We start from the raw sequence: 11765 nt of genomic DNA on the forward strand, positions 1-11765 counted from the left end.
GTATTTTTCTTGCTTTCTTTATTTGCATTATAAAATAAATGAGTAAGTGTTTATGCTTTTACCAGTGAAATTATTCTTTTGAGAAGTTTATAATTAAAAACTTATCATTTTTATATGATTTAAAAAATGTTAGATCTAATGATTATTCTTAAGTAATGTTTTAAGATGTATAATCTTAATAGCTTGTTGATAAATCAAAATAGAACTGTTAAAAATGTTGAAAGCAAACTCCATTTTAACATTTTTTAATGATGTTTTAATATTGTTGCAAGTGAGGCCATGATTCATCACCGATAAATTTCAGGTTTATTAAACCCACCGATTGGAAAAAAACAATGTGAGACACATAATCATCAGAACAACAGTTTCAAAAAAAAAAAGTTTAGAAAACCAAGACGTTAGAAGACTCACTGATTTCTGTTCAGCAAATGAACTCTGAAGGCCATCAAAAGCTGCAGTGAAAATAAGTAAAGACAAAGTAATGTATGTACACTATTGAAAAGAAACAACCAAAGTTTCATGGCACATACCAAGCAATGAATAAGTTTTCTCCGCTTGTGACTCTGTTGAGTCCTCGATAGGATCCAGAATGACATTCATCATCTTCTTCTTTGTTAGGTCAAAGGGTGCGAGCTAACAATGAGCAAACAATTAAAACCACACAATCAAACAAAGCAATAAAAAGACCAAAGTCTAACTTGAGCAATGTCGAAATAATTAAGATATGAAAGGACCTCTTACAGAGCAATAACATAACAAAACTTGAACTGGAAAGACATATTTGCCATGAGTAGCACATTTGGCTTCCTGTGATTCGCCACTGTTATTTGAGCCACCATTCCCTCATCAGCAAGGTCTCCACATCCTTTGGAAGATGCAGACAAAACATTTGCAGAGAGCATGGGCACTTCAGCAGTTGCAGAAAATGTGGTTTCACCTGTGGGACTGTCAGAGGTGGGTAGAAAGAGACAACTTTTGTAACAGTTATAGACAAAAAAAAAACGGCTCCTGCGTTCGTCAACGACCGGGTGATATACGTAGTTAGGAATGTTGATTTGAGTGGCATATCTACAGCTCAAGTTCTACCTTGGCGGATCATTTCTTGATGTAATCGAAGATTTCACCAATAGTCATTGTCTCAGCCTTCGTTACCTCCCCCTCATTCACCAGCTTAGCAATCTATAAATTGCAATCCAACTTGCAACAATAAGCAAAACAAATATGATCAAGAGTATCACTGAACATTCCTTTGGCATCTTACCTAATACAGAGCAAAAAGAGAGACTGAAAACATAGCGATAATATCCCACATTGGCTTACTAAAAAAATTGAAGAGGCGACTAAGAGCATGCGCAACGGTGAGACTCATTAGAGTCCTTAGCGACAAGGGCATTTCGGATTAATCTTAGATATTTTGGATTAAAAAAAAAAAAAAAAAAAAGATGACAACGGGCCGCCACGTAGTCGTGGAGACCCGCAAATAGTGCAAGGATTCACTAAGAAAGAGTCTTTATTTAGGAATTTTAAGAATTGAATCCTTAACTTTTAGTAGGATCCACTGATTATTTAATTATTTTTCCCTAAGGACATTCTCATTGCGGATGCCCTAACATCAATTTCAAAACAGAAGAATGGGGATTGCTTTCATATTTTTAAGCACTATTTTTACCAGCTTCCTTCTGAGGAGAAGCAAAGAACAAAAATCTCCTCGAGAGAATCCCGAAGAGCTCGGAAATTGGGGGCGTGAAAGACGATACATATACACTTGTCTGCGTATGTATTGGGTGGTAAACGAAGAAATTCTGAAGTCTGTCATTAGCTCCTGGTTTGAGTTGGGGCTCGTATCGTGGAGCACGATTAGCTGAGATGAAGCCTTGCATCACGGAAAAAAACGAAAACTGGTTAAGGAGATTACAGTGGAGACAGATGGAAGGAAACATGAAAGTGGAGCGAGAGCACACATATCTGTTCATCGATGAGGGCAACTTCAGACTTCCCGGAAGCATGAGTGGATATCATGGCTGTGGATCAATGTTGTAGTATGGAGGATGTAGAAGTGATTGATGAAGCTTTGTGAGACTTAGATGTGTGAGTCATACGTTGAAGATGATAGTAGAAGGTAATGGTAACGGCGGTGAAGCTTAGCTGATTTCGAAGAAGACGAAGCAAATATGTCGTTTAGGTTGATTTGGGTGACGTGGCCTAGTATATGATAGATTGATTTAATTTGCCTACGTGGATAGTCTAGATGTTGATCTTATTCAACTTTTAGTATTGTAAGATTGCTATTTTGTTATAACAAAAAAAAAAGATCAAACCTTTGATCACAAAATTTTCAATGTGGCACTTTTAACATTTTTACTAATTTATAGTCGTTTTAAAAAATTCAAACTATAACATTTAGGAATAAAGTTAAATTTTTTATTAAATTTTTTATTACATGGTTAATGTGATTGTTTAATTTCTTGTAAATAATATAAAAAAATTAAAAAAGAGATAAGATACAAAAATTGTTATCAAATCTTCATTATTCATAATCATTAATTGTCATAAATATGTTAATCGTATTATGTAATTTCGTAACTTTTATCTAAGGAAATAATGGAGAATGTTCTTTTGTAGACAACTAATCAGTTTGATATTTAATTTAATAAAAGCTATAATATATGTTTAGATAGACCTACCTATTTTTCTAAGTATTCTAAGAATTATCATAGTAATGACATGTGGCTACAAAAAAATGTTGTAATGCTTCTCAATTAATATATAAGGGATTACATTTATTTTTTGAAAAAAAAAAGTTAAACCCGGATCTATTAAAGACATGGACCTAAACCTCCGGGTGAAAGGTGCAGCCCACAGAAGACCGTCTCTCAGGTATTCAAATTAACCGTAAACAATGAGTTAATATCCGTGTGGCCACGGAAACCACCAGACACCACAATGTGGTTAATACATAATTACATTTATATTTCCGATTCACTTGAAATATTAAAAGCAATACATAAAAATTAGCATGACATTTTGCTATAAGGAAAATAGGGTCCCGTGAAACTCAGTTTTCATATACATCTAAGAAGTAAGAACACAAAAGACTACAAAAATCCAAAACTGTACATCAAATTAATAAAAAGCAAACAATTTAAGTGAAAATGAAAAAAAATAATTCAAAATGTGAAGTTTCTGTGGGTTACAACTTATTACAACATAAAACTCCAAAAACATCACCAAAACCAAATAAAAAAACGTATATTATAAAAGTCTCCTTCAGTACTACACTCTTCAACCTCTAACTCTTACAAGTATAAACCATAAATGAAAACTCCTCCGCCGCAGTCGTCGGAGACGAAGGCCTACACACTAACCACCTCTTCAGTCTCCTACACCCAACCAAAGACCTCTCTCTCTCTCCTTCGCTTAGCCGCCACTGAGCCACCTTCCTTTATCCTCCGCAACATCACTCTCACCGCTCATCCCTCCGAGATCCTCGCCGTCGTTGGCCCTTCCGGCGCCGGAAAATCAACTCTCCTAGACATTCTTGCCTCTAAAACCTCCCCAACCTCCGGCTCAATCCTCTTAAACTCGGTTCCCATAAACCCTTCCTCTTACCGCAAAATCTCCTCTTACGTTCCTCAGCACGACTCTTTTTTCCCTCTCCTCACCGTCTCCGAAACCTTCTCCTTCGCCGCACGTCTCTTGCTCCCAAACCCATCAGATGTCCCTCAAACCGTAACCTCTCTTCTCTCAGAACTTAACCTAACACACCTCTCCAACACAAGACTCGCTCAGGGCTTGTCCGGTGGAGAAAGAAGAAGGGTGTCTATAGGTTTAACCCTACTTCACGACCCTTGCTTTCTACTCCTCGACGAACCCACTTCCGGTTTAGACAGTAAATCTGCTTTTGATGTCGTTAACATCCTCAAATCCATAGCTGTGTCAAGACAACGGACCGTGGTCTTGTCCATTCACCAACCTAGCTTCAAGATTCTCTCTATCATTGATCGACTCTTACTTCTTTCACAAGGAACTGTTGCGTACCATGGAAGGCTCGACTCTCTAGAAGGTTTCTTGCTATCCAAGGGATTTACCGTCCCTCCTCAGCTTAACTCTCTCGAATACGCCATGGAAGTACTTCAGCAACTCCGTGAATCCGATGGAAACACCGATGTTATCGCTCTCCATTCGATCGAAAACCAAAAAGAGAGACAAGAACAAAGTATAGTTCGATATAGAAAATCAAGAATCACGGAGATATGCCTTCTTTCGTTAAGATTCTGGAAGATCATATACAGGACAAGACAGCTGCTTCTGACCAATGCATTAGAAGCACTTGTAGTTGGTCTTGTCTTAGGAACTATATACATCAACATCGGAATAGGCAAAGAAGGTATCGAGAAGAGGTTCGGTCTTTTCGCCTTCACACTCACGTTTCTCCTCTCTTCAACAACCGAAACCCTCCCTATATTCATCAACGAGCGTCCTATTCTTATCAGAGAGACTTCAAGTGGTGTTTATAGACTCTCCTCGCACATTCTTGCCAACACACTCGTTTTCATGCCTTATTTGTTTGTTATCTCAATCATTTACTCTGCTTCTGTCTATTTCCTCGTCGGTCTCTGCCCTACTTGGCAAGCTTTTGGGTACTTCGTTCTAGTGATATGGGTCATTGTCCTAATGGCTAACTCTTTTGTTCTCTTTTTGAGCTCTCTTGCTCCAAACTACATTGCGGGAACCTCTCTTGTGACGGTTCTTTTAGCGGCCTTCTTCTTGTTCTCCGGTTACTTCATTTCCAAGGAGAGTCTACCCAAGTATTGGCTTTTCATGTACTTCATCTCGATGTATAAGTATGCGTTGGATGCGCTTCTTATAAACGAGTACTCGTGTTTGGCTTCCAAGTGTTTGGTCTGGTACGAGGAAGCTCAAGGGAAGGTATGCTTGGTTAATGGTGGTGACGTGTTGGAGAAGAAAGGGCTTCATGAGAAACATAGATGGTTTAATGTTTATGTTCTGTTAGGGTTCTTCGTGCTTTATCGTGTGTTGTGTTTTCTTGCTCTCCTTAGAAGGGTTTCAGGTTCCAAGAGGTAACCATTTTTCTTTTGCTTAATGACTTTTTGTTGTTGTTGTTGTTTGTAAATTTATTATCTATCCATACTGATCATCAACCTTTGAAAAAAATCTTCGTATCGATCAATAATAATCTTGGAACTATTATATAGTCTCTTTCTTAGAAATACGAATTCGAGATTAATCATTCGATATATTCCTCTCTTTCATTTCAATGCTAATATGTGCTTGCTATGTGGAGACATGTCACATACGTGACATGAGAGGTCATATTCAACGTTTTTAGACCTGTCGATTTCTCTCTCTTCTTTTTATTTGTTCAGAATAGTTTTTAAGAAATATCTTGGGATAAAATTTCACTAATAGTTATGTGTATACATAATATTTTGGATATTTATATCAAAAGAACACGGAATAAGTACCATACATTGACTCACCAACATTTGTTCAAATTACTATAATTCGTCTTAAGTAGTGGTTTTATTGAAAAGGGCTTATTTTTTTCTGAAGGTAATATATATTCTTCACCACCTTGGCTTGTTTTGTATTTGGAGACTACATATCACGAGCATCGTCTTCTATAAAGCTAAATGACAAGTGGAGTTTACGGCCTTGTGCTAGGGTTGAGTGGGTATAGGTGATAAATCGTGGCTACTGGCATGGAAGAGTCGCTTCGGTTAACTCATTAGCTTGGAGACAAACTTTGGTCTTCACGGGTCTCCATCTCCATTTTCTCTTTACTATTCAGTTTATTTTCCTAATTTTACGAATAAAATGGAAAATCTTTGACTAAAACACAGATAGCCTCACGAGTTGTATTAGTAAAGTTACTGTATTACAGTTTGGATTTAATTTGGTAGTATGAGACTAAATAGTAGATAACAACAGAAATGCAAAATATTTGCAATACATAACCCTTATCTATAATTTTAAACATTCCTAGAACTTGTACACGTTTGAAGTGTTAGTATTGGTATAGTTGACCTTTCCACGTTACATTTATTTTTGTAAGAAAATTATTATTTGAAAAGTTGGAACAGTTCATTTTGGTCACGTTGCTATCCAAAGTTAAATGTTACTTTTTTCTTGTTTGATTCCTTGAAATATAGTCCCAAGTGGAAGAGTAGTCATGAGTGTACATGCAAATAATGATAGATATATAGATGCATGCATATTAAAATATTTGATTTCAATCTTTCGAATATTGTGTTCACGGACTTGCTCATTGTCTAGTCGCCCGTGAACGCCTACTGAACCCTACTGTAAGTTTGTAACCAAACAATTTTATGTCAGGATGTGGACAAACAAAAAGACTTTCAAGATAAACTCAATTGGTTTGTATTAGTTTTATTCAATAATTTTGTAAACGATATTTATTTCAGAAACAATAAACGTGATTTCAGTTACATGATTAGAGCTTAATTAGATGGACGTTATTTCAGTGTTAGCAAATCCGATTTTCTTGTTACTGAGCTTAGAATGTGTGTACAACTTTCTGAATTTTATTTATTTGTTTTTTTACTGACCTTAGAATGTGCGTCTTAATCCATTCAGAGCCAGCTGACAAATTACATCGCTGTTAGCCACAATTCATGTGTGTCCATTAAGGGATTCGAAGCATGCCAATAACCATCATGTTTCCCTTGTAGGTGCCTCCACTTTATCTCAGTCATTTAATCTTCTCCATGCTTCCTCTTCAAACTTTGCCCGTTCTACGGTAGTATCAAATAGAGACAGTTTGACAAAAAAATAAAAATAATAATCAAATAGAGACATTACAATTATATATTTATATTCACATTCATTGACTGATAATCATTTCAATATTTGATACCATAAAAATAATAATCAAAAGCAAAGTTTTTTTTTTTAATTTCCTCGGGTGGGATTAAAACAAGTTTAATTGGTTATACGTATCTTACGGGAATATATGTAACTCACTGAAAGAAGTTTCCACAGAGATAGAATGGATAAAGAGTGAGATCGAAAGGTCAGGCTTTACATACCAGGTAATGAAAACGTAAGCTATCACAGCGTAGAACAAGCTGTTGTGTTCGGTCTTCTGCTCACATCTGCACAAACTCAGGTTCATGTAATCCTGTGCAAAGATTGACATGATATCGTGTCCTTCATTATTCATGACCCCGTTAGACGATAATAGTGTGTAACTATAAGAGATAGGAAGCAAGTACATGTCTTTAAGAATGGTAAAAATGTTCTTGCAACGGGGAAGAAACATCATTTGTATTACATAGGTTTTTGATAAAAATGATAGAACAATTATGAAAAGAGTGACACTGACATGGTTTTCAAAATTATTAAGCAACTTCTTCAGAGGCTTGACTGTCTCTGAAACGAACACTAGCCAAAAAAAAAAGCAAGAAGTACACACAAAGTAAAACTGGAAGTTACTCCTTCAGCTGTGGATCAGCAGAGATAGAAGCTGGGATTTTAGTTTTGGACTCTGAAAGAAGACCTTCAAGGGTTCTGTAGAAGTCCTCAGGAAGAGGACCAGGTCGGTGCTGAGGAACATGCTTTGGAATCGGTGCATCGTTCTCAATTACTTCACACTCGTAGTCATCTGGAACACCCCAAGGGTCCCATTCTGCAAATGTAAAAATAAGATATTTCAACCTCGTGCTATCAATGGGGGAAAACTCCAAAAATGTGACTAGGCTCAAACATAGCTATTACAAGTATTAACACTAACGTATAGGTAGATCCAAAGCAAGAACACGAACACACGTACGTGACAATGAAGCAAGAACCATTCCAAACTTAAGTGACGTATGCAAACTTTAACCCCATGTGCAAAGCAATAACACGACCACACCTATGTGACAGTAAAGCAAGAACCGCTTCAAACATAAGTGAAACTATGCACTCTTTCACCAATAAGCCTAGGTTAGCTGCAAAGCAAGAACACAACCACACACCTATATGACAATGAAGCAAGACCGTTCCAAACTTAAGTGAACTGTGCAAACCTTCACCCATAAGCTTAATACTCAACAATCTTTGCATTTCAGCTTACGTCCTGGAAGATCAATGACCACTAACTCATAGTTTCATTCCAGTCCACTAACTTAATACCCAATAAAGAGTTCATCTTTGCAATGCTCTCTGTCCATTTTCTGCTACCTAACGATCCCCACAACGCCTCTAGATTTTTTTAAAAAAAAATCCAAAACTCGTTCTACACTCTCAACATCAAATCAAATAGCAACTGAATGGCATCAAAACGGCGCGTTTTAAGAAAGGGAAGAGCATATGGACCGATCATTTTGGCAATGAGTGTGAGCCAAGACGCTTCTCGATCGTCTCCCAGTCTTCCTCTTCTTTACAGACATTGAGACGGTGGCGCGTGAACGATTCCACCGCTTTTCGGTATCCTTCATCCTCCGGCACCGCTTGGATCTCCTTTAGGGTTTTGCTGTAGAGATCGATCAGCACCGCCCTCGCGTTAAGTACATCGTCAAGCCCGACGATCCCTGTCGTATGCTTCACTTTGGCCAACAGTGGCCGTCCGATTGCTCGTAAGAACATCTCAGCCGCTGGATCGTTCTCTCTCTTTAACTCCGGCGAAATCTCGGAACTCGGAAGATTTGTTGTTTCAGATGTGGAAGAAAACGCAAGCCAGGTTCTTAAATGGGCCTTACTATATTTATTAATGGGCCTTTTTAGCTTTTAAGGGCTTTTGAATAACTTGAAGCTTTATTGTCTTTTTTCTTTATTAAGGTGTGGGCCTTGATTTTTAAGCATTTTATTGATTAAAAACTTTTATATCGAATTTAACTGTAGTTTATTAAAAAATTTATGTACAGATGTTTATATTCGTCAGTTTGGGCCATATGTAATAAATTAGATTTTTTTTCCAAACAAGAAAGTCTTTTTTCTTAATTTGTTTTCATATTTTTGGTACATTAAATGCGTGTTCACTAAAGTAATAGGAAACACTTTCTAAAAACTAATAAGATAAGAAGAAGATAAAAAAAGACAAAAATAGCACTAACTCAAGTTTTTGTTCCCAAACTAGCATTCAAGGTCAAAAGTCACAAAAATAGCATTTAATGTTTTATCAAAAGTCACAAACTTAGGATTTAAAGTTAAAGGGTGGAGTTTAGGATTTAGGGTTTAGGGTTTAGGGTTTAGAGTTTAGGGTTTAGGGTTTAGAGTTTAGGGTTTAGGGTTTAGAGTTTAGGGTTTAGGGTTTAGAGTTTAGGGTTTAGGGTTTAGAGTTTAGGGTTTAGGGTTTAGAGTTTAGGGTTTAGGGTTTAGAGTTTAGGGTTTAGGGTTTAGAGTTTAGGGTTTAGGGTTTAGAGTTTAGGGTTTAGGGTTTAGAGTTTAGGGTTTAGGGTTTAGAGTTTAGGGTTTAGGGTTTAGAGTTTAGGGTTTAGGGTTTAGAGTTTAGGGTTTAGGGTTTAGAGTTTAGGGTTTAGGGTTTAGAGTTTAGGGTTTAGGGTTTAGAGTTTAGGGTTTAGGGTTTAGAGTTTAGGGTTTAGGGTTTAGAGTTTAGGGTTTAGGGTTTAGAGTTTAGGGTTTAGGGTTTAGAGTTTAGGGTTTAGGGTTTAGAGTTTAGGGTTTAGGGTTTAGAGTTTAGGGTTTAGGGTTTAGAGTTTAGGGTTTAGGGTTTAGAGTTTAGGGTTTAGGGTTTAGAGTTTAGGGTTTAGGGTTTAGAGTTTAGGGTTTAGGGTTTAGAGTTTAGGGTTTAGGGTTTAGAGTTTAGGGTTTAGGGTTTAGAGTTTAGGGTTTAGGGTTTAGAGTTTAGGGTTTAGGGTTTAGAGTTTAGGGTTTAGGGTTTAGAGTTTAGGGTTTAGGGTTTAGAGTTTAGGGTTTAGGGTTTAGAGTTTAGGGTTTAGGGTTTAGAGTTTAGGGTTTAGGGTTTAGAGTTTAGGGTTTAGGGTTTAGAGTTTAGGGTTTAGGGTTTAGAGTTTAGGGTTTAGGGTTTAGAGTTTAGGGTTTAGAAATGAGGTTTTTGGGATAAGATTTCAAATTTTGAAAAATAAAAAAATTAAAATTTTCAAAGGATAAACTTAGAAATGTGCTATTTTGTTCATTTTAGTTTTTGAGTGCTATTTTTATGATATAAACTTAGAAAGGTGCTATTTTTGAGATTTGCCGTAGGAAAAACTTGCATGCCCATCTTCCGTCATGAGAATCTGGACCGACCATAATATATGATAATTTATAAATACATAGTTTTCTTATTAAAAATATAAATCGTAATAACTATTTCATCATAGCCTTATTTTAATTATACTAATAGCGACCCTACTTTACTTAATTCTAGTGACGTTTAATTGCAGGATTTTTATATTACGACAAAAAATAAATAAAACTCCCAGATAAAATATATTTGACCCACGCTTCGGATTACGACACAATAACATATAATAATTTAAAAACCTTATACTAGAAAATGGTTGACCATTTAATAGAGGCCAAAGGCACAAGTGGGAGCAAGTTTAACCCTGTATCTTATTGGTGTTTCTTAGTGTAATTAAGATTAAAAATAAACGAGAAATCATAATTTTAGGAAGACACGCCTCCTAGTTAGGAGAAAAAATATAGGTATATTGTTGGACACCTGTCAAATCGTGAGTGGGTAGAGGCGAAAGTGAAGCGGTCTCGCCTCTTTCTCTCCTTCTCTGCTTTCTTTCTACTATGGGTGATTTTTCGTTTCTTTCTATCGACGGCGACTTCTCCTCCGATCGGTGGCTCTCTGGTTTATGTCTCTCTCTCGGTGGCTCTCGGTTTCTCTCTCTCTCGATGGCTGTCGTCGGCTACCTCTCTTTCGGTGTCTCTCTCGACTCTTCTTTGGTTTCTCTCTCTCTCGATGGCTGTCGTCGGCTACCTCTCTTTCGGTGTCTCTCTCGACTCTTCTTTGGTTTCTCTCTCTCTCGATGGCTGTCGTCGGCTACCTCTCTTTCGGTGTCTCTCTCGACTCTTCTTTGGTTTCTCTCTCTCTCGATGGCTGTCGTCGGCTACCTCTCTTTCGGTGTCTCTCTCGACTCTTCTTTGGTTTCTCTCTCTCTACGGCGACTTCTCTTTCCATCGGTGGATCTCTAGTTTCTCTCTCTCTCGGTGGCTCTTCCCTCAACGGCGACAGAACTCCCTCTTGGTGTCTCTCCTCGAAGGTAAAGCCATTGTTGTGTTCTTCAATTATGCATGTATTTAGATTATGCATGTTCTTCTTCTGATCAATTTTGCATGTTTTTTTATTTGTTTGTCTTTTAGATTCTGTATCTCGGTTGGTCTCAAGCACGACGGCAAGGGACAGACAACTATCTCGATGGCTCTCCTCCGATCGAAAGGTAAAGCTTCTGATTCATGTTGTTCGATTTTGAAGATTTTGATTTGTTTGTGGTGTTCGATTCTGTCTGTAGATTCTATATGTTCTGTGTTAGGATGGATGGATCACGATCAATTTCGAATTGTTTGTTGCAAGTTGGTTTAAAATGTGTCTTGATTTATTTTATCTTCCTGTCTTTGTTTGGTCAGATGGATGTATGAATTTTAAAGTTGGTTTGCAATGCGAATGATGAAGGGAATTAACCAAGTGCAAGGTCTGCAACAAGCCCTTCAAGGTCATGCGAATTAATGCAATACAGGTTAGCAATTACTCTTTGTTCTGTCTCTCTTGCGTGTTGTGGTAACTGAATTGATTTAGCTTCTGCTTTGAATCGAACCGAGTGTAATTA

At 37.2% G+C, this 11765-nt stretch overlaps 2 protein-coding genes and 1 pseudogene across 2 annotated transcripts; 1 reads left to right on the top strand and 2 right to left on the bottom strand.

The window, feature by feature from the left end:
- Nucleotides 1–737: 737 nt before the first annotated feature.
- Nucleotides 738–2139, bottom strand: LOC106323487. Its single transcript, XM_013761600.1, has 4 exons — nucleotides 1962–2139; nucleotides 1670–1873; nucleotides 1168–1261; nucleotides 738–945 (listed from the first exon to the last, which is right to left on the bottom strand). The coding sequence occupies exons 1-4, from the start codon at nucleotides 2017–2019 to the stop codon at nucleotides 738–740; spliced, it is 564 nt and encodes a 187-aa protein (XP_013617054.1). The 5' UTR covers nucleotides 2020–2139.
- A 1106-nt stretch (nucleotides 2140–3245) lies between these two features.
- On the top strand, nucleotides 3246–5164 carry LOC106322481 (ABC transporter G family member 8). Its single transcript, XM_013760512.1, has one exon. The coding sequence runs from the start codon at nucleotides 3316–3318 to the stop codon at nucleotides 5083–5085; it is 1770 nt and encodes a 589-aa protein (XP_013615966.1). The 5' UTR covers nucleotides 3246–3315; the 3' UTR covers nucleotides 5086–5164.
- A 2097-nt stretch (nucleotides 5165–7261) lies between these two features.
- On the bottom strand, nucleotides 7262–8682 carry LOC106325170 (annotated as a pseudogene).
- Between the last annotated feature and the right edge of the window lie 3083 nt (nucleotides 8683–11765).

The sequence above is a fragment of the Brassica oleracea genome, chromosome C2, assembly GCF_000695525.1.
Source record: "Brassica oleracea var. oleracea cultivar TO1000 chromosome C2, BOL, whole genome shotgun sequence".
In the NCBI taxonomy this organism is placed as follows: Eukaryota; Viridiplantae; Streptophyta; class Magnoliopsida; order Brassicales; family Brassicaceae; genus Brassica; species Brassica oleracea.

What these genes read in the sequence shown, in the direction of transcription:
- LOC106323487 (XM_013761600.1), bottom strand. Translation starts at nt 2,019, where the DNA reads ATGATATCCACTCATGCTTCCGGGAAGTCTGAAGTTGCCCTCATCGAT. An exon ending in TTCTCCTCAGAAGGAAGCTG is followed by an intron (nt 1,262 to 1,669) that starts GTAAAAATAGTG and finishes GCTCTGTATTAG; the next exon opens with GTAAGATGCCAAAGGAATGT. An exon ending in ATTTATAGATTGCTAAGCTG is followed by an intron (nt 946 to 1,167) that starts GTGAATGAGGGG and finishes CACCTCTGACAG; the next exon opens with TCCCACAGGTGAAACCACAT.
- LOC106322481 (XM_013760512.1), top strand. Translation starts at nt 3,316, where the DNA reads ATGAAAACTCCTCCGCCGCAGTCGTCGGAGACGAAGGCCTACACACTA.